At 43.7% G+C, this 24,599-nt stretch overlaps 3 protein-coding genes across 4 annotated transcripts in view; all 3 read left to right on the forward strand.

Moving 5' to 3' along the window:
* abca3b (ATP-binding cassette, sub-family A (ABC1), member 3b) overlaps window positions 1–8,193 on the forward strand; it is a 24,033-nt gene extending 15,840 nt beyond the window's left edge. Inside the window, exons 20-31 of the mRNA XM_030089099.1 lie at window positions 15–288; window positions 1,241–1,445; window positions 1,589–1,808; window positions 2,535–2,693; window positions 3,135–3,307; window positions 3,409–3,543; window positions 3,665–3,859; window positions 3,966–4,153; window positions 4,235–4,405; window positions 4,488–4,684; window positions 4,919–4,992; window positions 5,925–8,193. Coding sequence (XP_029944959.1) covers window positions 15–288; window positions 1,241–1,445; window positions 1,589–1,808; window positions 2,535–2,693; window positions 3,135–3,307; window positions 3,409–3,543; window positions 3,665–3,859; window positions 3,966–4,153; window positions 4,235–4,405; window positions 4,488–4,684; window positions 4,919–4,992; window positions 5,925–6,056 — 2,123 coding nt within the window. The 3' untranslated portion in view covers window positions 6,057–8,193. The remainder of the gene's footprint in view (window positions 1–14; window positions 289–1,240; window positions 1,446–1,588; window positions 1,809–2,534; window positions 2,694–3,134; window positions 3,308–3,408; window positions 3,544–3,664; window positions 3,860–3,965; window positions 4,154–4,234; window positions 4,406–4,487; window positions 4,685–4,918; window positions 4,993–5,924) is intronic.
* Window positions 1–14,260, forward strand: part of LOC115386696 (cytochrome P450 2K1-like) — a 27,903-nt gene extending 13,643 nt beyond the window's left edge. Inside the window, exons 3-11 of one of the 2 annotated variants that reach the window (XM_030089122.1) lie at window positions 9,754–9,948; window positions 10,032–10,194; window positions 10,318–10,467; window positions 10,942–11,102; window positions 11,919–12,098; window positions 12,187–12,328; window positions 13,084–13,268; window positions 13,352–13,493; window positions 13,573–14,260. In XM_030089122.1, coding sequence (XP_029944982.1) covers window positions 9,754–9,948; window positions 10,032–10,194; window positions 10,318–10,467; window positions 10,942–11,102; window positions 11,919–12,098; window positions 12,187–12,328; window positions 13,084–13,268; window positions 13,352–13,493; window positions 13,573–13,760 — 1,506 coding nt within the window. In that variant the 3' untranslated portion in view covers window positions 13,761–14,260. Of the gene's footprint in view, window positions 1–9,738; window positions 9,949–10,031; window positions 10,195–10,317; window positions 10,468–10,941; window positions 11,103–11,918; window positions 12,099–12,186; window positions 12,329–13,083; window positions 13,269–13,351; window positions 13,494–13,572 lie in introns of those variants that run through there. The other variant, XM_030089121.1, reaches the window with a different exon arrangement.
* A 4,853-nt stretch (window positions 14,261–19,113) lies between these two features.
* On the forward strand, window positions 19,114–24,272 carry LOC115386695 (cytochrome P450 2K1-like). Its single transcript, XM_030089120.1, has 9 exons — window positions 19,114–19,332; window positions 19,427–19,589; window positions 19,713–19,862; window positions 20,354–20,514; window positions 21,274–21,453; window positions 21,540–21,681; window positions 23,084–23,268; window positions 23,352–23,493; window positions 23,573–24,272. The coding sequence occupies exons 1-9, from the start codon at window positions 19,123–19,125 to the stop codon at window positions 23,758–23,760; spliced, it is 1,521 nt and encodes a 506-aa protein (XP_029944980.1). The 5' UTR covers window positions 19,114–19,122; the 3' UTR covers window positions 23,761–24,272.
* Window positions 24,273–24,599: the final 327 nt, after the last annotated feature.

Here is a 24,599-nt window from a genome sequence, read left to right on the forward strand (position 1 = left end):
TTCTTTCCTTGTAGACTTTACCGATTACATCTTGACTCAGGCAGAGGAAGAAGGGGGAAGCTTCAACGAGCGCTGCGTGGTCGGCGCTGCTTTCCGCGGCAGCAGCCGCCAGTACAAAGAGGCCACCGCTTACTTCAACAACGAGGGCTACCACACACCCGCCACGGCGCTCATGATGGTGGACAACGCCCTGTTCAAACTTGTGGCCGGGCCCAACGCCTCCATCGAGACGGGCAATTACCCCATGCCACGTAACCTCTCCGAGGCGGCCCGGAGCCAGCTCTCCGAGTGAGTAGCGGAGAAAAGTATGACGTCCACAACATGAAACAGTAGAAAAGGGAAACAGTGGTAGCTGTGAGTCACAGCTGACACATTAAGCCTTTTTTTGCAAAGTGACTAGTTTTGTTGTGATCATGTGACGTTGGTAATTAAACAAGACGAGATCATCTGTTTTTTTAGTCTCAAACACCAAATGACAAAATCCAAAAAGAGCAAGCTGCTTTCAAAATTTCAGATGCTTGTGGTCTGCCACTTCCTGTCACACTTGAAGAATGAAAGCAAAGACTCCGTAGAGTGTGAATAAAAATGAAATATGATACCGTGCCTTTAGTTTCAAAGGGTTTCAAACATAACTGATAAGTAGCAGACATATTGCATCACTAATACTGCCTTTGTGTGACCTTGCAAAGAGACTTTAAATGACAGATGTTGCTGAAATACTAAAGATTAACCTAAAAGAGGCTCTTTACAGGTGGGTTCAGGCTAATTTTGAGCTTATTGACCTGTGAAGAAAACCCTGAAAAATGAAACTACCTACATTTTACCATAATTAAAAAAACAAACAAAACAGGTTAATCACCTAAAAATATCTTTATCTTTTAGCTTCTTATTTAAAACAGACATCAGCGCTTATCAAGCTCTTGGTTAATCGCCGGTGTTCTGCCGGGTCTGTTTGAGGGAAATGTACGAAAAAGCAAAGACAGGAGGGCGTCCACGTCTGCTGTAACCTACGCCAGACCCTACTGGAGGGCGCTCAACAGTTACCATGGAAACGAGTAGCTCGAACTCGATCACTCCTCCACCATATTGTTCACATGTGACATCCGACAGCTAGTTCTGCTGTAATTGCACCACAAGACAAATTGATTCATGAATTTATCACCCAATCTAGAGCAGGTGAAGGTTAGTTTTCCTCTTTCTCATCTTCACTCATCGTCTTACTTTCCCCCCCAACCTGTAGGGGGAAGACGGGGTTCGCTATTGCCATCAACTTGATGTATGGCATGGCCTCCCTGTCCAGCACATTCGCCCTGCTGCTTGTCACGGAGTCGTCAATCAAGTCCAAGCACGTGCAGAACGTTAGCGGCGTCTACCTGTCCAACTTCTGGTTTTCAGCCCTCGTGTGGGACTTAATCAACTTCCTGCTGCCGTGCCTTCTTATGCTGGTGAGAACCACATTCCCTCCTACACAGTGAAATACAGACTCATGCTCGTTAGTGAAACAGCTGTTTGATTCGTCTTGATTACAGAATGTGTAGATTTTACGTTTTTTTGATATGTTTGCGTTTTTTGTTGTTTTCATTCTCAGGTGGTTTTCAAAGCGTTCGGAGTGAAGGCTTTTGTTGAGGACAACCACCTTGTGGATGTGTTGTTGTTGCTTCTCCTGTACGGCTGGGCCGTGGTGCCCCTCATGTACCTGCTCAGCTTCCTCTTCTCCACTGCCGCCACCGCCTACACTCGCCTCACCATCTTCAACATGATCTCTGGCACGTCTACCTTTCTGGCTGTCACCATCATGACAATCCCAGGTGAGAAAAGATACGTTAGAAGTGTTGGTCTGGAAATGATAGAGAACAGATAATGAGAGCACTTCTCCAGCTCAGCCTCAGCCTTATTTATTTTCAGGTGTTGTTTTCTGTGTGCCTCCTTAGTTGCGTCAAACTTTTTCTATGTCTTTAATGAAGCTTAGGAGTTTATAGTTTATTTAAAATCGAGATTTCGTTGATTTCCTAATTGAAATAGCATTGACGTCTCTACTGTGAATGATTTCTGAAGCATGGTTTACTGCTTAAAATTAGTTTCTTACTTCTGGATCGAGTCTTTATCCTGGCTGCCTAACTCTAAAACGCATTATGTATTCTGTTGTGAGGTTTTACATTAGCTGAGTAACAATAAAACAGATTCCACTGGTATTACTCCTCTTGTCGACTCTGGTTGACTAAATATGTAAAGTCAGCACCTTTAATGCAAATTTTCCTCGTAAATATTTACGATATGCTGCTTTATGAGCTCATGTCCCTTCCCTTAAATATACTGGGCTATTTGAAATATTCCAGACACCTTCTGAGGTGCATCAGTTAAGTCCCTAATCAAACTCAGTGAGTATATTCAGCAATATTTGTGTAGAAAACGTCAGCGATTCAGTAAATGATCATGTTCAGTGGGCAAATACGGGCTGATTTGGAAAAACGTGTGAAAACACTGAAGAAAGTGATGAAAATTCCCGCTGACGACCTGTGTTTATCCCCCCTCAGAGCTGAACCTGCAGAGCATGTCGCGCCTATTGGACAAGGTGTTCCTGATCTTCCCCAACTACTGCCTGGGCATGTCCTTCAGCCAGTTCTATCAGAACTACGAATTCATCTCATTTTGCACATCCAGTCCAATGAGCAAAGCAATTTGTCAAGTTTTGAGTAAGTACTGAAACCTGTTAGAATAACGTTATTTCTGTGAAGGTGATACAGTTGCATCCTCAAACAATACAAATGATCAAGAACTGCTGTGAGGAGGAAAAGAAGTGAAAATTTGTGTCTATGTTGCATGCAATCCATCTACACAGGCTTTATTTGGAAAGTTGGCAGCCTTATTTTTATAGTTAGCATCGCTAAGGCTTCTTAGTCTATGATTAAGATTTGATTTTAACGAATCTGAAGACCTTTGTGGGGTGAAAATTGAGGGTAGCTCTAGATTAATACTGATTTTCAGCCTGTGAGTTATATTCGTGCAATCTCTCATATATTTATAAATCCAATTTTAAATGCTCTCAATCCCAAAGTTAAACATTAATTTAATTCTTTGAGTTCCTGGCAAAACTCTCTCTTCATTTCACTCTTTCTCCTTTCTCGTTTTTGTAGACATCACATACCAGACCAACTACTTTTCGATGTCAGAGCCCGGTGTGGGGCGGTTCCTGGTGGCCTTTTCGGTGCAGGGCGTCGTCTTCATCGTGCTGCTGTTCGTCATTGAGCTGCAGTGCGTCCGCACTCTGTGGCAGCTGCTCGCCACTTTGGGACGAAGACGCAAACAGGTAGATGAGAGTAGATGTATGAACCAGGCTTTTTGATTTGTTTTTTTTTTTTTTTTTTTTTTGCTTCTTTTGATTGAAGAAAATTTGGTGTGTGTCTTTAGTTCCCTTTAATAGAGGATGCCGGACTGCAGCCAGAGGACAGAGATGTGGCTGACGAGAGGAAACGAGTGCTGGAGTGCCAGCCGGTCGTGGAGTCCATGGTTGGGAGCCCTCTCGTAGTGCAGGAACTCACCAAGGTAAGAATCACGCTCGTTTAAAGGTTTTATTTCTAAGAAAATGCCAGAATGTTGGAGCGTGTGTGTCTCTGGAGGCGTCTGTCTCTGCGGGGGGGAGTAAAGTGTCGTTTCTCCTCCTCAGGTGTACAGCAGCGGCGAGAGTCTCCTGGCCGTGGACCGGCTCTCTCTCGCTGTAGGGAAAGGCGAGTGCTTCGGCCTTCTGGGATTCAACGGCGCGGGGAAGACGACAACATTCAAGATGCTGACAGGTGATGAGAGCGTCACGTCGGGGGAGGCGTACATCGACGGCTACAGCATCCTGAGGGACATCAAGAAGGTGAGTGGAGAGCGTGTTGTAAACCGACTCCAGGTGATCCGCTGGAGAACCAAGCTGCTTCCTGTTCTCTAGAATCCTAAAGAATCTCTGATGTGGGGGGTTGCAGGTGCAGCAGCGCATCGGTTACTGCCCTCAGTTTGATGCCGTGTTGGATCACATGACGGGAAGAGAAACTCTGAGCATGTACGCCAGGCTGAGAGGGATCCCAGAGAAATACGTGTCAGGCTGTGTGGAGAACGTCCTCAGGTCGCTGCTGCTTGAGCCGCACGCCGACAAACTGGTCCGCAGCTACAGGTGAGTGGACACAGCTCTGAATCGAGCTCTTCCTTGTCGAGCGATGCTGTGAAAGTGACGTGGCACTGCGATGGCACGCAGTGGCGGAAACAAGAGGAAGCTGAGCGCCGGCATGGCTCTGATCGGTGGACCGCCGGTCATCTTCCTGGACGAGCCTTCGACCGGGATGGACCCTGTGGCCAGGAGACTCCTGTGGGATGCAGTTACTCGCACTCGAGAGTCTGGCAAGGCCATAATCATCACTTCCCATAGGTGAGCGCGCCAGATTTCTTTGGACGGAAAGAAGATTTCTTGCTAAATCTTGATGTTTACGTCTCATGTGTTCCCTGTGCAGCATGGAGGAGTGTGAGGCTTTGTGCACCCGGCTGGCAGTGATGGTTAATGGCCAGTTCAAGTGCCTCGGGAGTCCCCAGCACCTGAAGAGCAAGTTTGGCAGCGGCTACACGCTGCTGGCCAAGGTGCACATCGAGGCGGAGCTGGAGGACAGCGACCTGCTGCTATTTAAAGACTTCATTGAAAGCACCTTCCCAGGTCAGTGGTGTCAGAACGCTTCATGATGCAAAACAACACAACAGCATGTGTTATCGTGGCTGACTGTACGGTTGAGTGGGCAGAAATCAGTGAGTCAGAAAATGTATTTCTTTGGCGGAGCTTCCTTGCAATAAACACTTGTGGGTGTTTTTCTTTTTTTTCTTTTTTTTTTTTTTTTAGATCTGTCACTCCAAAGTGATTTTGTTTCTAATCGGTGATTTTCTATCCTAACAGGAAGTCAGCTTAAGGATGAGCACCAGGGAATGGTTCACTACCATTTGACGGACAAAACACTGACCTGGGCACAGGTACACAATCTGATTCAGATTTAAAAGAAATATTCCTCGTCTTTCTTCATTTAGTTCCTTATTCAACTCTTTTTTTTTTTACACTGTTCTTATTAACTCATCTTCCTTTTTTTGTTTGTCTTCTTTTTTTTATTTTAATGTTTTTTTTTTAAAACTGGTAATGAGGGGAAACCATGGAAAGAAAGTGTGCTTGTTTTTGCGCTGTGCAATATCTCCTTTTAGTGGCCATAACGATGCACTGCAAGTGTGGCTGTGTCGCACTCCTGCACTTCTTTGGTCCAAATCACGTCCACAGACGATTTAAAGAAAATTTAATCGGTGTTGAAATGTGTGTTATTTTATGTTGATAATTCCCATGAAAATGTGTATTTGCTGGGTTAATAAATACATAAGGTCAATATATTTTCATGTTTCATCCAAAGCATTTAAAATCCAACAAAAAAATTATTTTATACTGTAGGTCAAAATTCCTCTGATGTTCTGTTGATTTCTGTTGGTCCAACTTGCTGAGTGTGCTGCAGGTTTCAAATGGCAGCGTTTACACCACATTAACACAGCCTGATGTGGTGCAAACAATGTGCCAACACATCTTAAGAGATTTTTTCTTCAGTGTTGACGTCCATTATGAATCTTTTTCTTTCTTATCCAAGTTCACACCTCAACATAAGTTACTTAACATCTGGATTTTCATTAAAAACAGTTTTGAAGGCATTTAAAAATATTTTTTTATGGTTATGTATTTTAGACATTTGGCACATAATGTGCTGAAATAAATATGCAGCATGTAATTTGCTCAGAATAATTTTCTGAATTTAGGGTTCAAAGATATGGATTTCAGCAGGAAACTGAGATATTGGTACAAACCTTTGGTTCGCACCAGCTCATCACACCTCTCCGTGTTTTCTTCTTCCACGCTTTTCTCTCCCGCCCAGGTGTTTGGCACTTTGGAGGCAGCCAAAGAGAAATACCGCATCGAGGACTACTGCGTGAGCCAGATCTCGCTGGAGCAAGTCTTCCTCAGCTTTGCCCAGTTCCAGCATTGCACGCAGAGTTCGAGGAAATAGGCGGGCCGAGGAGTCCGTCCGTCCGTCCGTCCACCGTCCGGCTCCCGCAGCGTGAGTGAAACTCTGACTTGCCCTCGGCTGCACGGCGGGCGCCAACGCAGCTCGGTGCAACGCGCGGCTCAGCAGCTACTCCATTTTTACTTTGAGCACCAGTGGACCGGCCGCCAGTGTCAACGTCAGCATTACTTCTTCTGTGTCTGTTCGTCATTCATGACGTTCGTCATCGTCGTCGTCGTGTGAAAGTAGGAAAATTGACTCTGATTTTGGCATCTGGGTTATTTGATTGTACCAAGTAATGAACTCACAGTAAAGCACCTTCTTAATCAGGTCAAAGACGATGAAGCCACCTAATAGATACAACCGCTCTGCATCGTGTGTGACGGGGTTTATATGTGTGTTTTTGCACTCACGTGTTCAAACTGTTTCTTCTGTTATTTATGAGTTTTACTCTTTTATTACCTGTCTGAGAACGTGTGCTTTATTTTGATAATCGTGTCAGTGATCACATGAGAATGAACCACTCCAGTTGCCGCATCGATAATGTCATTATTGCACACCTTTGAGCCTTAGCTGAGAAATAAGGGTTCTTGGGTCTTTATATCGCCCCGTACAGAACAACCGGTTTTCTTGACGAGCCTCTTGTTGTTGTTGTTATTGCCGGATGTACATACTATGTTGTGCTCATGGTACTAAAACCTGTTCTGGGATCACAAATGAATGCATGCTTTAAAAAGAAAAGAAAACAAAAAAGAACAGGCGTATAAATTGCACGAGACTGGGAGAACTGAGCGCTGCTAACGAACAAGAGAAACCGTCCTGATTAAGCCTTTAATCCTCTCAAGTACATTCATTCCATTGTTGTTAATGCGTTACTTCCTGCTTCTTTGAGGTTGGGTTTCTGCTTTTGCTGCCAAACAAGTGACAGCAGCAGTAGATACAGACATGCAGATTTCAGACAGTTTAGTTTACATCGGTTCCACAATCCCCAAAAAGTTTGCGTGACACGGAAACTATGAATGGAGACTGAACTTTTGGACATTTTTGTACATTAGTTTCTTTAATTGAGCAGCTATGTATTTCACATGGTGCGTGCGCACATGCGTGTGTGTGTGTGTGTGTGTGTGAGACGGATGTACAGAGAGCATAGCAGCATGATTCCAGTTTTAATTTAAACTTTGCTCACACCAGAGCTGCAACACACCCGAAATGTTAAAACGCAGAGATTGTTACCGTGCAGAGGATGAGATCGGCTGCTGTTATTGCTATCGCCTGTCTGGAGCTGTCTCTTCAGGGAATGAGAGAAAATGCAATAAGAAAAAAAGGCTTCTGTAGTTTTGGAAAGTAGAATTTAAAGTCCTCTGCACGCGATCGGAGGCCTTCTTTTCGAGAAGAATGATCAGCATCGTGTTTGTTCTCCGTTGTTCACTGAAAAGCCCAGTTTGTCACATTCCCAAAGCCTGGCTTCTACTTAAAGCCCTTGTACAAAGATGTATGTATTAGATAGGAAAATATTTAGAGCGACAATTTCTACAAACAAATAATTCCCACAAATATCCAAGACAATATGTTAACGGTGACTTGTCAATTGTAAAAAAAAAAAAAAGTTGTTATCATGGAGGATTAACTGTTAGAATAACTCTCATTAGTGCGCAAATGACATTCCTGTTCTTGACAATAAATCACTTGACTGCAGTGAGATGAATGTATTCTGTCTTATGCATAAGCAAAAAAAGCACTCGGCCGACTTTCCCTGCTTTGAAATGATTTAAAGTGCTCTCCTCATGCCACCAGATGTTGGAAGAGAAAGACTGACATTCCAGAAAGAAACTGATCGGTTGTCTGTTGGTCTTCAGAGGATTTACTACCTTATTATTTTTTCACATTTGTTACATTTGTTTGTGTATTTGCACAGCTTAAATCTCATGACATGTACGACTATGAACAACAGCATTTGTGACTCGCTGGAGAATTTGAAAAGGAGTGATGCTGAAACAAGTTGTGCTATATAAACAAAAGGGAATCACATCATTGTAATTGTGTACTCTATTGTACCATGAAAACTGACCTTGTCAACTCTCTATGTATCTTTATCTTTTTAAAATAAATGATGAACAATGCTCTATGCAAATGGAAGCAAGTCCTGTTTGATCTGTATGTTATGTTTCATTGCTCAGACCCGACTGACTCCAGCATACGACAAAGGAAGAAAGGATCGCATCCAAATCTTTACTGACTGAACTCGAGCAGATTAAATTCCTTTCAAACCTGCAGCTAGCTCTTGTTTATTGAGAAGAGGAGGCCACATGCCTGATGTCGATGCGCTGGTGTCATACCAGGTCATGCTGGTTTGTGCAACAAATGAGCAGAAAGGTATTGAGATGAGAGGTCAGCGTGCTCTCGCTGTGAGAAGGGAGTGCGGTCGAATCCGCGAGTGTGACTGGCTTGACACGTGGCTCAGGCCAGATCCAGCTACATCGAAACTAGATTTCTAAACAATTAAAATTCTATTTGCATGGCTCCAAATACAACACAGTCATTTCGAGGCACTTTTAACACCGACGACAACAAAGTAAGATCAGACTGTTGTGGAAATTCTATTAAATAAAGGCACCAACGATGTGTTCCTTGTGTCTTTTGTTCTGGCTGCAGTGAGATGAGAAGTCTCCACTTTAAGTTCTGAGGTCCCAAAGAACAGACCCACATTGAAACCAGTTGCAAACATCCCTCCCTGATTACATCAAGACATGAGTGCATCAAACCCAGAGGTTAAACACTCCAACAGTCACATAAGGTTACTCACAAACGCATTATACCAGCATAACTAAAAAAATTCCTCAAGATTGTGGAGAGAGACAAAGAGTGCATGTGGTGTGTATGTGTGAGCTGACCTGATTCAGTTGTTTTGAAAACAAGCTTCCATAACCTGTTCTACTTGTTTTAACTTTATATCACCCTCTAATCCACCCACAGCTTATGTGACAACTGCAGTCAAAGTCACAGAACTGTGCAGAAATTGTGTTTTCTCTTTCTTTTTTTTATGTCTCCCGATTCCCTCATTGTTCTGCGTCTTCATTGTGCCTCTTGATGACCTGCAGAGCTCACCTCTTCAGAAAAGTAAGGGAAGAGCGTCCAGGAGAAAACAGATTCCCTGCAGTTTGCTTCCAGAGTGAACAGAGGTGTGGATGATGCAGCGTTCACTCTCCTCAACCTCATCCACACTCGTCTGGAAGGCACAAACAGAGCTGAATAGTGATGTACATATCATGATACAGCTCTGGGTACAAAGTCTTTGATACGACTGCTTGTGACTGACTTTCCGCTGATGACAGTATCCAGCAACATGTTGCAGCAGATATTTCAGAGAAAATGTTCAACATTGACTCGCCTCAACTCCAAACCCCTCCCTCGTTATGACGCATGTTTTACTTCTGTGGATGTTTTACTGCTGGTTCTACCATAAACGCTCCCCCCGTGAAAAGGTAAAGTTTATCAACCCTGAATGTGAAATGCACTCCCAGTGTTTCCCATGCTTTGGTGTGTTGTTCGGAATATAGGTTACCAGGACGCAGCCAGGAGCCCCGTGATAATTGCACCTCGAGGGCGGGCCGGCTCCAAACCTGTTCTGCCACATACATTCTCCTCATTTAAATCCCTCGGCCTATCAGCCGCTCACAGTCAAGAGATGGCTCTTGTTGAGGATTTTGTTTTCTTTCTCTTCTCCAGTCCCACCACAGTGTTGGGAGCTGCTGTTCTCCTGCTCACTTTTTATGTTTTCTTTTTCAACTTGATCAATATTCAGAAGGGACAGGAGCCTCCAGGACCAAGACCTCTGCCACTTCTTGGAAACTTGCTGCAAATTGATCTCAAGAAACCTCACCAAAGCTTGTTTGAGGTGAGGTACTACGTCAGATTCATCACCAGAAACATGAAATATAATAAATTTGAGGTAATGCAATATAATTTTTTTTCTTTCAGCTATCAAAGAAACATGGGTCTGTATTCACTGTTTACTTTGGAATCAAGAAAGTGGTGGTCTTGGCTGGGTATCAGACAGTCAAAGAGGCTCTGGTTAATTACGCAGAAGAGTTTGGAGACCGAGACATAACCCCTATATTGGAGGATTCAAATCGAGGTCATGGTGAGTGTGAAATACAATGCACTTTGGGAATGACTCTCTGGTACAGGTTTTCTCAAGCCTGCAGGGTGAAAACGAGACTGAGTCAGGGTCGAAACACTTCTGATTGGGTGCTATGTTTTGCAGGAATATTGTTTGCAAACGGAGACTCGTGGAAGGAGATGAGACGCTTTGCCCTTTCTACTTTAAAAGACTTTGGGATGGGCAAAAGAAGTGCTGAGTCCAAAATTTTAGATGAGTGTGACCACCTGGTTGAGGTGTTGGAAAACCACCAAGGTAAGATGTTAACATGGAGGGAAGGTTTGTGATGAAACGTAGATCATAGAGACCTGAGGAAGCTGCATGAGTTTGGTTTAGCTGCATAAGAGCTCTGTGCTGATGTCTGCATGTTGGTATTTTATCCCATTTTCTAGTTTCACTGTCTTTTCATCGCCGTAAATCTGTGTTGTACAAACACTGTTTGTTGTAGAGGGTAAAAATGTTCCCTCCTCACAGGAATGCATAGAGTGTTTGTATATAGTTAAATTTCTTGGGAAATAATTCAAATTCAGCTTCATGAGTAACGTTTCAGTAACTTGCCCACCACAAAGTGCAGAAGCATGTCTTTCATGTAGGCTCTTGTTACTATATGAATATGAGATGCCTCAATATTATGTCTATATGGACAGTGTACGCTGTGGATAGGATCATTTGATAGGACAACATTGCTGTTTTTCTAATGTGATGATTATTTTTGTTGTTATTTTGCAGGGAAACCATTTGACACTGGACCTCCTCTGACTCATGCAACAGCTAATATCATATCTTCCATTGTGTACGGAAGCAGATTTGAATACAACGATTCTCGATTCCAAAACCTGGTTTCTCGAGCCAATCAGACAATCTGTCTCGTAGGTTCCCCATCAGTTCAGGTAAGTTCTATCTCTGCTTTTTGGGCTGATTCTGTTTTGTTTATGATACGAACTCTCCTCACCGGTGTGTGGTGTTCACTGACATCGAGTGGTGAATTTGTAGACTGCACCTGGTCTATTGCCCACTTGTAACCATTCCTGTTTCCTCTCTAAATCACATTTTGACCTTTGCCCTTTTCATAAGTGCAACTTCGAATGTTTTAAATGAATCACATTTGGGAAATGATTTAGCTGACTTCAATTCACTGTTTATCTATGGATCTCGGCATTAATTCTGAACTTAAATTTAAACCCTTCTGTTTTTAAATTCTTAATCTTCCCCTAGAACGTGGAACAATCTGCTTGTAAATGTCAGACAGGCCTCTTCTTTGTCGACTTTTAAAGCACATCTTGAAACCTACTTTTACTCACTGGCTTTCAACCCAGCAGGAGATATTGACCTGAATGTATTTATAAGTGTTATGTTTTTCAAATGTACTCTGTATGAACAGCACTTTATTTCAACCATAGTGGTCGAAATGCATGGTTTTTTTTTTGTTTTTGTTTTTTTTTTAAGATATGGTCTTGTGTGGCATAAATTTAACACCAACTAACTGTTGCAAATGATGCAAATCAGAGGATTAATGCAACATTTCATTTCCTGAAATTTGTTAAAAGTATGAATGTGTAGATTGTTTGAATGACCTGATTTGTGTGTGTGTGTGTGTGTGTGTGTGTGTGTGTGTGTGTGTGTGTGTGTGTGTCTGTGTCTGTGTCTGTGTGTGTGTGTGTGTGTGTCTGTGTGTCTGTGTGTGGTGTGTGGTGTGTGTTTTACAGCTTTACAACATGTTTCCACGCTTGACCAGTTGGGTGAAAAATCGACACCAGATCCTAAGAAACGCACAGCTGACCATCAGTGATGTGAAGGATTTAGTCAAACAGCTGAAAGAGACTCTGGTCCCTCACTCATGCAGAGGACTGGTGGACTGTTTTCTCATGCGGAAGCAGAAAGATGAGGTAAAGAGTACAAGAATGGCCCTTTTGTTCCGTTTACAGAAATGTAATGTTGATTACACTGATTTCATACTTGTTTTTTCCCTGTAAGGGCTCTTCTGTTGGGGCATCGCACTACACTGAGGACAACCTGATATTCACTGTGACCAACTTGTTTGGAGCTGGTACCGATACGACAGCAACTACCCTGAGATGGGCTCTACTTCTCATGGCCAAATATCCACAGATACAGGGTAAGGACTCAGACATGATGCTTGGTTGACTTGACATCAGTTTGTGAGAAACTGGTGTCTAAGCGACAGTATTTTTTTAACGTTCATCTGCACTTTGCTCCATCATGAGCATTTTGTGCAGAACTGACAACACAGATAAACAACCCACAGGTCACATGTAGCCTTCAATCAGCAAATAACCTGTCAATGAAAAGTCCAAAGGCTGCTTCTTTTCCTCTTTGGGCAAAGGGGAGCAGGAGAGTCAAACTCAGATCCTGTTGGGCTGCAGTGAAGCACATTTTCAGTCTCCCTTTTGATACAGCTAATTGCAATGAATGACTCCTTATCAGGCTTTCTGCTGAACTTGGTGACAGCACCTTCATGAGATTCAGGTGTGCTGAAGCATTGAGACGTGGAAAACAGGCTTGGCTGCAGCTGAGTTTGACATCCCTGACCTAATGCAACTGTAGTGATAAAATCTGTCACCTCTGCTCCACTGATTCAGTTTCTATCCAGTCACGGAACTATGTAGTGATTAAAAGTGATCAAAGATCTCCTCATGCTTGGTGCATTTGTTGCTGAAAAGATGTCTCCTCTTCAGTCAGTAACCACAATCTAATCCAACACCACTGACAGAGAGGCTGAATAGCATTCACACATTCATCTGGAAAAACATCACTCATGGCCAAGGAGCTGCTGGTGTCCTTTGTGTCCAAATTCTCCTGGCAAAGTGAATTCTCCAGGTAAAGTGAAGTGTTACTTCCTGTTTTGAGCAGACAAGGTTCAGGAGGAACTGAGCAGGGTGGTGGGAAACCGTCAGGTGCGAGTGGACGATCGGAAAAACCTGCCATACACCGACGCCGTCATCCATGAGACACAGAGACTGGCCAACATCGCCCCCATGTCTCTTCCTCACAAAACCAGTCGAGACGTCACCTTCCAGGGATTCTTCATCAAAAAGGTCAGCTGCCTCCTGAAGTTTCAGTTCTGATTCCATTCAAAATTGAAACTGCTCCTGATGGACCTGTCTTCTTCTGCCACCAGGACACAAGTGTGTTTCCTCTCCTCACTTCTGTCCTGTACGATGAGAGTAAATGGGAGAGCCCACACACGTTCAACCCCTCTCATTTCCTGGATGCAGAGGGTAAATTCATTTCGAGTGATGCTTTCCTGCCTTTTTCTGCAGGTAAGTCAACATTTGGTCTTGTTCTTGGAGATTAGTCATTTCTGGCTCTACCATTTGATTGAACGTCTTGTTCTTGCAGGTCGCAGAGCGTGTCTTGGAGAGAGTCTGGCTAAGATGGAGCTCTTCCTCTTCTTCACCTGCCTCCTCCAGCGTTTCCGTTTCACTCCTCCAGCTGGAGTTCTCCCCAGTGAATTGGATCTGACAGCTGCTGTTGGTTTCACACTCAACCCTTTACCCCATGAGCTTTGTGCTATGAATCGCCAGTGAGGAACAGAGCTGCAGTGTGACGTTTAATGCAGTTGCTTTTGAATCACATTAAGTGTACATATTTTGTGGAATTTTTGCAAGACCAATCATGAGGAGTCTGGGTGTCATTGCACTCGGAAGGTTTATTTAGGATTGCTGAGAATACAATCACAAAGCAAGGCAGCAGGTCTGAGCAGAACTCCTTTGCTCTCATGGGTTTCTCTTCAGCTTATTGATAACACTCCCCAAAATAACGTGCTATTTTCATGACTCCTGGCATCTGAGAACTGAGTCTGTGCAGTATTAACAAGACTCAAACTCAAATATTCTATATCAGTCCTTCCTTTTGTTCATTTTAACTGGAAAAAAAAGATGCAAATTCACATTTTAACAATAAATAATTTTATGACCGGAGACAGTAGTTTCACTAATGGCAGATCAGAGTATAATCACTTTAATCACATATGTAGCTTGTTACTTTTTAGAATTATTGTAATCAGTCAACATCAATAAACAATCAATACCAAGTGTGCCCTCATTTTTTCTTTAATATGTTGTCCATATTTCAATGACCATTTTCAGACTACCTCACAAACATAATTTTACACCTGCTTCCTAATTGTTCATTTCTTCATCCAAATACAGATGCAAAAGCTTAAACACATTAGCATGCTGGAAAACAATGACAGCTGAAAATACCCTCATGCAAAACAATTAATCTCAGTCTTGAGCACCAGTAAAGACAGGGAGAAGATCAGGGGCCTCATTGAAAAAATATTCTGTAAGATATATAATAAAAGTGCACATGCGCCCAAAAGCCAAAAATGGAATACAGGAACAGCTCCTGGCCTTGTCCTTCGCCGTGGGGCTCCTGGATGACGGGGGTGCCTACTCCCGATTGTGGTTTACCCTCTGGGAGGAAGTTCTCTTCCCCCTTTGATGTCGTCCCCAGACCCCTCTCTTCCCCCGCTCTCATTCACACACACATAGGGTTTTGGGAGACGTGCTCATCATGTTGGGTGTGGTGGCGGAGTCATCTAAGTGGCCTCAATCAGCACACCTTTCGGTGGCTCGCCTCTCAGTCTTAATTTCACTTTGTCATCTAACATGACCAAATACATACAACACACACATATGATGGACTTGGCACGCTGTGTCGGGGGGGGGGCTGCTCAGGCAGGTAGGACTGCTCATTTTGGCCTTGCTCGAGGCACAGTGTGGTTACTGCCCCTCAATTTTAATTGCAAACAACATCATCACTTCATCAACACTCATGAGTGGGGGAGGAGAGGGCAATGGGGTTTTCTGCACCCCTGTTTCCGGGTCCTTTCTGGTGTGGGGGGGGGCTGTTTTTTCACCACGGGCCTGGGCTTTGGACCGGCTATGGGTTGGGGAGCTGCTGGCTCCGGGGGGTGCATATCTGTCTGCAGCTGTGGGGTTTGGGTGTGGGCTGGCTGGGGGAGAGGAAGGGTCGGGGGCGGGGGTGGGGGGGGGGGGGGGGGGGGGTGGGGGTGTTAGGGAGGGGGACGGGAGTGCCTCTGGATCTCGGAGTACGCGGTTGGAACACTGGGGGGGCACTGGCCTGGGGCAGGTGGCCACCCACGTAGGCTGGTTCTTCTGGGTATGGTCATGGCCCTGTGCCTGAGTTGTGGCGGGTTTACTCTTGGGCTCTTGGAGCCTGGGCTCTCGGCTCTACCCGCCCTGGGCGTCCAGTGCCTGCGGGGGGGGGGGGGGGGGGGGGGGGGGGGGGGGGCTCCTGCCGATGTTGGCTCCCTGGGGCCCAGGCCACTAGGGGTCCCTGCCGGGGATTTCCTCTGCCCTCTTCTGGACCAGTGTGTGGACGTCTGCCTGGGGTAGTAGCTCAGATCTGGGCTCTGGGATGGCCACCGGTTGTCTGGGCCCTGAGGGCCTCTCTGGCCTGTTTCTGGTCTTCTCAGGGGTCAGAGGTCATATATGCATGATCACTATCACACTTGCATGATCACGTTGATCTTTAATCAGTCTTCACATTACATTCTGCACATGGACTCGGTTACCTTGTTTTCTTGTGGTGGGTTAGACTAATGGTGATCTGTAGTATCTGATTAGTATCTGAGTACTTCCTGATGCTCTGATGTATTTTCATATCTGCTGTCTGCTATGTTCTCCAACAAAATTCCATAAGATGCCCTCTGTCATATCTTTATGTAGGTGCAGTAGCCGCTTGTCTGGAGTTAAAAAAAAAAAAAAAGACTGTTGTATCCTTGCACTCTTTTCCTTTTCTTTACCCTCTTTTTGGGGTTGTTGGCTTGTCTGTTCACTTGCTTGTTTCTTTCACTTTCTGTCCCCCTGTCACATCCTGCAATATTATGTATCTCAAACATTATGTATTTTGTAACTCAAAAAATAATAAAATACATTTTAAAAAAGCGTGTTAACAAGAGGAGCTTTATACTTATAAGCTCCTCTTGGAAAAGCAAATATGTCGGGCACAGCAGCCAGACTCCCATTCTGCTGCTTCCATGCTGGACAGGACAAGTTAGCGTAAAAAAATAAAAAAATAAATAAAAACAGACATCAGGGACGACAGCCTGTAGAGTTTTTATGTTTTTGGTTGCTGCCTGGAGGGAAGCCAGGGAGACTCTCCAGGCAGTGTGATTTTTGTATTCTTTGATTTTGAAAAAATGATGAAAACTGTCAACAGACTGGCGTCCTGCCTGCTACAGCACCCACAGAGAAGCAGCGACCTGTCACAAGACCATCAGCAGTACTGCACCTCTCCTAATAACTGAGTGGAAACGGACACCAACTGAGGGCTATGCCAGTCCTGAGACTCAGTAACATTTTGGGCATGTCCAGTGGGGATGAGGCTTTGGTCTTACAGTGTGTAAACCAAGCGGGCTTAAGGCTTCAACATCGGACCAAATGAAAATGGTGGTTGAGGAGGTACGCCGACAAAAGGCGGCTGAAAGAAATGCAGGTTGTTTCTCTTGGGACAGGGACAATGGACAATGTGGGAGGGCTGAGAGCAGATGAAGTTCAGCTGGAGGGAGTTTCATCATCAGAGCTACTCATGACATTCTTCCATCTCTGAAAAACCTCCACCAGTGGTGAGGGCTTGGAGGTGGAAGGTGTATGAGCGAAACCCCCAGACACAGGTCCCACTGGTCCAGGCCATGGAAGAAGCCGGTGGTGACGTCAGCCTGGAGTCCTTTCAGGGATTCATGCACCACTGAAGGTGGTTCTTCCAGAGATGTCTAGATAAGGAGAACATCGCCTGCAATGTGGATGACGCCCTCTGGCCTGACAGAAACTGACGGCATGATGATGCTTGATCGTGATGATTCCTCAATCATGTACAAAAATAAAATATTTTTGGCTGCATATTTGTTTGCTGTTTTAAGTTTCAATTTTTGTATGAAAAAAGTAGGCTACACTGAGTCGTTTTTACAAAAGGAGAAATATCTTATTTTCCAGAGTCATCGTCATTCATATGGTGTGTTCTATTTTACAATAGTGTTTTCAATTTTGCACTGCAGTGTGCTGTAAATGCTTGGTAGTGTGCAACAAAGCCTTAGTTGTGTGTGCTCAATGAATAGTATGTGTCATCGGAAAATACGACTGTGTGTAGCAAATGAAAACATGAGGTCCATTTTGTGAACACAGTGTAGAGATTTGATGGCAAGAGTGTTCTTGCAAAGGGAGTGTCAGGTTTAGCGTTTTGTGTGTACAGTTTTCACCTTTGTGTGTGCAGTACTGAGAAAGCTGTTATTGTATTAAGAAACGTGTGTTGACAATCATGAAAAACTGCAATATTAAAAAGGAATAAACAATCACATCCAAATCTTTACTGACTGAACTCGAGCAGATTAAGTTCTTTTCAAACATGCAGTTCGTACTTGATTAAGGTCCAGAGGAGGCCAGATGCCTGATGTCTGCGGGCTGGTGTCATGTCAGGTCATTCTGATTTGTGCAACAAATAAGGAAGAAGGTATTGAGATGAGACGTCAGTGTGTTGTCGACTTGTCACTGTGAAAAGGGAGTGTGGTCGAACCCGCACGTTTGACTGGTTTGACATGCGGCTCAGGCTAAATCCAGTTACATCCAAACTAGATTTTTAAACAATTAAATTGTATTCGCATAACAGAAAAATACAACGCAGTCATTTCCTGGCACTTTTCTGATTGCATCAAGTCGCGAGTTCACCATCTCAGGCCTAGATCATAATGAGTGCATCAACCCAGAGATCAAACTCAAACAGTCACATAGTGTTCCTCACAAACACATCATACCAGCATAATTAAAAAACTTCCATCAAGATTGTGGAGAGAGAGAGACAAAGAGTGCACGTGGTGTGTATGTGTGTGCTGACCTGATTCAGTTGTTTTGAAAACAAGTTTCCATAACCTGTTCTACTTGTTTGAACGTGAAATTGCCCTCCCCAAAACCCACAGTTTTTGTGAGAAATGCAATCAAAGCCACAGAATGAAGAACTGTGCTGAACATGGTGGGGTTTTTTTTGTTAATGTCTCATAATTCCCTCATTGTTCTGTGTCTTTGGAGACACTCCTCCATTGTGCCTTGTGATGGCCCGCAGAGCTCACCTCTTGGCCATGACCTCAATTCAGAAAAGTAAAGGAAGAGCGTTCAGGATAAAATGGATTCAAAGCTTGCTTCCAGAGTAAACAGAGGTGTGGATGATGCAGCATTCACTCTCCTCAACCTCATCCACACTCGTCTGGAAGGCACAAACAGAGCTGAATAGTGATGTACATATCATGACACAGCTCTGGGTGCAAAGTCTTTGACACGACTGCTTGTGACTGACTTTCCGCTGTTGACAGTATCCAGCAACATATTGCAGCCGATATTTCAGAGAAAATGTTCAACATTGACTCGTCTCAACTCCAACCCCCTCCCTTGTTATCAAGGCTGTTTTACTTCTGTGAATGTTTTACTGCTGGTTCCACCATAAACTTTCCCCCTGTGAAACGGTAAAGTTTAACTCGACCCTGAATGTGAAATGCACTCAGTGTTCTATATGCTTTGGTGTGTTTTTCAAAGTATAGGTTCCAGGGGTGGGCATTCCTGGTCCTGGAGGGCTGCAGTCCTGCATGTTTTCAGTGCGCCCCTGCTTCAACACACCTGGATTCAATGAATGGTTCATGATGAAGCTCTGCAGAAAGCCTGAAATCAAGCCAGTCATTACTTTCAGGTGTGTTGAAGCAGGAGAACGCTGAAAACTAGACTGCAGCCTTCAAGAACCAGGAATGCCCACCCCCAGGACGCAGCCAGGAGCCGTGTGATAATTACACCTCGAGGGCGGGCCGGCTCCAAACCTGTTCTGCCACATACATTCTGCTCATATAAAGCCCTCGGCCTGTCGGCAGTTCGCAGTCAAGAGATGGCTCTTGTTGAGGATTATGTTTCCTTTCTCTTCTCCAGTCCCACCACAGTGTTGGGAGCTGCTGTTCTCCTGCTCACTTTTTATGTTTTCTTTTTCAACTTGATCAATATTCAGAAGGGACAGGAGCCTCCAGGACCAAGACCTCTGCCACTTTTTGGAAACCTGTTACAACTTGATCTCAAGAAACCTCACCAAAGCTTGTGTGAGGTGAGGTACTATATCAGATTCATCATCAGAAATTAAAAATATAATCATTTTGAGATAATGCAATATAATTTGACTGATTTTTTTTTTCTTTCAGCTATCGAAGAAATATGGGTCTGTATTCACTGTTCACTTTGGAATCAAGAAAGTGGTGGTCTTGGCTGGGTATCAGACGGTCAAAGAGGCTCTGGTTAATTACGCAGAAGAGTTTGGAGATCGAGACATAACCCCTATATTTGAGGATTCGAATCGAGGTCATGGTGAGTGTGAAATACAATGCACTTTGGGAATGACTCTCTGGTATAGGGTTTCTCAAGCCTGCAGGGTGAAAACTAGACTGAACCAGGGTTGAAACACTTCTGATTGGGTGCTATGTTTTGCAGGAATATTGTTTGCAAACGGAGACTCGTGGAAGGAGATGAGACGTTTTGCCCTTTCTACTCTAAGAGACTTTGGGATGGGCAAACGAATTGCTGAGACCAAAATTTTGGATGAGTGTGACCACCTGGTTGAGGTGTTGGAAAACCACCAAGGTAAGATGTGAACATGGAGGGAAGGTTTGTGATGAAATGTAGAACACTGTGTGCAGACAGTGGAGACCTGAGGAAGCTGCATGAGTTTGGTTTAGCTGCATAAGAGCTCTGTGCTGATGTCTGCAATTTCTTACGTGATCCCATTTCCCGGTTTCACTGTTTTTTTCATCACCATAAATCTAAATCAGAAATTAATCTTCATAAATCTGCTCCTTCCTAGAAGTAGTGTTGTACAAACACTGTTTGTAGAGGGTAAAAATGTTCCCTCCACACAGGAATGCATAGAGTGTTTGTATAGAGTTAAATTTATGGGGAAATAATGCAAATTCAGCTTCATGAGTAACGTTTCAGTAACTTGCCCACCACAAAGTGCAGAAGCATGTCTTTCATGTTGGCTCTCATTCTGCTCTCACGGACAGTGTACGTTTTGGTTACGATCATTTTCACAGGACAACATTGTTTCACTCATGTTTGTTTTTGTTATTTTGCAGGGAAACCATTTGACACTACACCTCCTCTGACTCATGCAACAGCTAATATCATATCTTCCATTGTGTATGGAAGCAGATTTGAATACAACGATTTTCGATTCCAAAACCTGGTTTCTCGAGCCAATGAGAATATCCGTCTTGTAGGTTCTCCATCAATTCTGGTAAGTTCTATCTCTGCTTTTTGGGCTAATTCTGTCATGGAGTGATAAGAACTCTCCTCACTGGAGTGTGGTGTTTACTGACATCTAGTGGTGAGTTTGTAGACTGCACCTGGTCTATTGCCCACTTGTAACCGTCCCTGTTTCCTCTCTAAATCACAATTTGACCTTTGCCCTTTTCATAAGTGCAACTGCGAGTCTTAACAGAATTGTGTTTGGGAGATGAGTTAGCACTCACCCTGACTTCACATCACTGTTTTTAGGAGGATCTCGGAATTAATTCTGAACTTTCTTAAATTTAAATCCCTTTGTTTTTAAATCCTCAAACTTCCCCTGAAATGTGGAACAATCTGCTTGTCAGATATCAAACAGGCCTCTTCTGTCGACTTTTAAAGCACATCTAGAAAGCTACTTTTACACACTGGCTTTCAATCCAGCATGAGATATTGACCTGAATTTATTTATTTAAAAAAAAAACAAGTAGCTGTGTAATGTTTTTCAAATGTAATCTCTATGAACAGCACTTTGTTACAACCACACTGGGCTAAATGTGCTTTATTAAAGAAAAAAAAAGATATGGTCTAGTACGGCAGAAATTTCACGCCAACAGAGTGTTGCAAAATAACAATGTAGAACATGTTTTCTATTGCACGTGATGCATATCAGAGGATTGAATGCAACATTTCATTTGTTGAAATGTGTTACAAGTATGACTGTGGAGATTGTTTGACCTGATTTGTGTGGTTTTTTTGTATTTCACAGCTTTACAACATGTTTCCACGCTTGACCAGTTGGGTGAAAAATCGACACCAGATCCTAAGAAACGCACAGCTGACCATCAGTGATGTGAAGGATTTAGTCAAACAGCTGAGAGAGACTCTGATCCCTCACTCATGCAGAGGACTGGTGGACTGTTTTCTCATCCGGAAGCAGAAAAATGAAGTAAGGAGTACAAATCAAACCTTTTGTTCTTTTACAGAAATGTAATGTTGATTACACTGATTTTATACTTGTTTTTTCCCTGTAAGGACTCTTCTGTTGGGGCGTCACAGTTCACTGAGGAGAATTTGACATTCACAGTGACCAACTTGTTTGCAGCTGGTACCGATACGACAGCAACTACCCTGAGATGGGCTCTACTTCTCATGGCCAAATATCCAGAGATTCAGGGTAAGGACTCAGACATGATGCTTGGTTGACGTGACATCAGTTTGTGAGAAACTGGTGTCTGAGCGACAGTATTTTTTTAATGTTCATCTGCACTCTGCTCCATCATGAGCATTTTGTGCAGAACTGACAACGCACAGATAAACAATTAGGTCACATGCAGCCTTCAATCAGTCAATAACCTGTCAATGAAAAGTCCAAAGGCTGTTTCTTTTCCTCGTTGGCTTGGGAATACTACGAAGATTTTTGGACCCAGGCCCTATCCCTATCATTGATAAAGTTAGACAAGCTCATAAATACCTTTGTGTCTGTGCGTCCAGTGGCTGGATCCCAGCTGTTAGCATCGTAGTTAGCTTAGCTCAATTGCTGGAAGTCAATATGGAACAGAGCTGGACTGACGAAAGTGGACAAAATACTCCTTACAGTGGTCCAGGGGATGGCGTATTAGCACATGAAGTAAATCCAAATGGTTATAAAACATTTAAAAAGAGGTGTTATCTTTTCAATCCCCGGTATCCTTCCGCTGAGCACAGCAGTAGAAGCCATAGACTCAGCTGCTGTATACCGGTATATCCTTCCGCAGCGCACTATGCTTGTGCAGATCTGTGTGTATCAAAATGTTATTTCAATGGATTGAAAAGAGAACGCGTGTTTTGAAATGTTTTATAACCATTTGGATTTACTTCACGTGCTAATATGACATCCCCTGGACCACTGTAAGTAGTATTTTGTACACTTTCGTCAGTCCGGCTCTGTTCCTTATTGACTTCCAGCAATTGAGCTAAGCTAACTACAGTGCTAACAGCTGGGAACCAGCCACTGGACAGAGACACAACAAAGGTATTTATGAGCTTGTCTAACTTTGTCAATGACAGGGATAGGACGTGGGTCAAAAATCTCCGGAGTATTCCTTTAAGGGAGCAGGGGAGTCAAACTGAGTTTATTTTGAGCTGTGCTCAAGCAAATTTTCAGAGTCTCCTTTTTATACAGCTGATTTCAATGAAGGGCTCCTTATTCTTTCTGCTGAACTTGGTGACGGCACCTTCATGAGCTTCAGGTGTGCTGAAGCATTGAGACGTAACAAACAGGCATGGCTGCAGCTGAGTTTGACATCCCTGACCTAATGCAACTGTAGTGATAAAATCTGTCACCTCTGCTCCACTGATTCAGTTTCTATCTAGCTGAACGATGAAGTGATCAAAGATCTCCTCATGCTTGGTGCATTTGTTGCTAAAAAGATGTCTCCTCTTCAGTCAGTAACCACAATCTAATCCAACACCACTGACAGAGAAGCTGAATAGCATTCACACATTCATCTGGAAAAACGTCACTCATGGCCAAGGAGCTGCTGGTGTTCTTTGTGTCCAAATTCTCCTGGTGAGGTTTTACTTCCTGTTTTGAGCAGACAAGGTTCAGGAGGAACTGAGCAGGGTGGTGGGAAACCGTCAGGTGCGAGTGGACGATCGGAAAAACCTGCCATACACCGACGCCGTCATCCATGAGACACAGAGACTGGCCAACATCGTCCCCATGTCTCTTCCTCACAAAACCAGTCGAGACGTCACCTTCCAGGGATTCTTCATCAAAAAGGTCTGCTGCCTCCTAAAGTTTCAGTTCTGATTCCATTCAAAGTTGAAACTGCTCCTGATGGACCTGTCTTCTTCTGCCACCAGGACACAAGTGTGTTTCCTCTCCTCACTTCTGTCCTGTACGATGAGAGTAAATGGGAGAGCCCACACACGTTCAACCCCTCTCATTTCCTGGACGCAGAGGGTAAATTCATTTCGAGCGATGCTTTCCTGCCTTTTTCTGCAGGTAAGTCAACGTTTGGTCTTGTTCTTGGAGATTAGTCATTTCTGGCTCTACCATTTGATTGAACGTCTTGTTCTTGCAGGTCGCAGAGCGTGTCTTGGAGAGAGTCTGGCTAAGATGGAGCTCTTCCTCTTCTTCACCTGCCTCCTCCAGCGTTTCCGTTTCACTCCTCCAGCTGGGGTTCTCCCCAGCGAATTAGATCTGACAGCTGCTGTTGGTTTCACACTCAACCCTTTACCTCATGAGCTTTGTGCTGTGAATCGCCAGTGAGGAACAGAGCTGCAGTGCGGCGTTTAAATGCATTTGCTTTTGAGTCACATTAAGTTTATGTATGTTGTGGCTTTTTGCAAGACCAATCATGAGGAGTCTGGGTTTAGGTGCTCTCGGAAGGTTTATTTAGGATTTCTGAGAATACAATCACAGGCTGGCTGAGAGCAAGGCAGCAGGTCTGAGCAGAACTCCTTTGCTCTCATGGGTTCCTCTTCAGCTTATTGGTAACACTCTCCAAAATAACGTGCTATTTTTCATGACTCCTGGCGTTTGGGAACTGAGTCTGTGCAGTATTCCAAGACTCAAACTCAAATTTTAAATCGGTCCCTCCTTTTTTTTTTTAAATTTTTTTTCAGAAAATAAAGATGGAAATTCAAATTTTAACAATTAATCTATGATGAGAGACCGTTTCACTAATGTCAGACCAGAGTGTGATTGCTTTTATCAGATTTGTAGCTTGTTACTGTTTAGAATTTTAATGAGTCAACATCAATAAACAAATGCCAAATGTACCGTCTTTTTTTTCTTTATTTTCCATATTTCATTTAACATTTTCCAACTCCCCCCCAACAAACATCATTTTATGCGAACTTCCTAATTGTTCATTATTTCATCCAATTACAGATGTAAAAGCTTATGGAATGAAATCCCTATCAAAATTCAAGAGCATTTTAAATTGATTTGAGAGCAGCATTGATCGATTTCATTCTCGGATTTCATGATATTGTCTCTCAGAACTCTGCTCTCGCGCTCAAATTTGCTCTGCGCGTGCTCAAACTGTGTCCTCGCGCTCGCTAACGATGCTCTCGCGCTCAAATTTGCTCTGCGCGCGCTCAAAC

The sequence above is a fragment of the Salarias fasciatus genome, chromosome 4, assembly GCF_902148845.1.
Source record: "Salarias fasciatus chromosome 4, fSalaFa1.1, whole genome shotgun sequence".
NCBI classification, from domain to species: domain Eukaryota; kingdom Metazoa; phylum Chordata; class Actinopteri; order Blenniiformes; family Blenniidae; genus Salarias; species Salarias fasciatus.

Coding starts and splice junctions, on each gene's coding strand:
- LOC115386695 (XM_030089120.1), top strand. CDS start 19,123: ATGGCTCTTGTTGAGGATTATGTTTCCTTTCTCTTCTCCAGTCCCACC. Junction 20,515..21,273: donor TAGGTTCTCCATCAATTCTG/GTAAGTTCTATC, acceptor TGTATTTCACAG/CTTTACAACATGTTTCCACG. Junction 21,454..21,539: donor TCCGGAAGCAGAAAAATGAA/GTAAGGAGTACA, acceptor TTTCCCTGTAAG/GACTCTTCTGTTGGGGCGTC.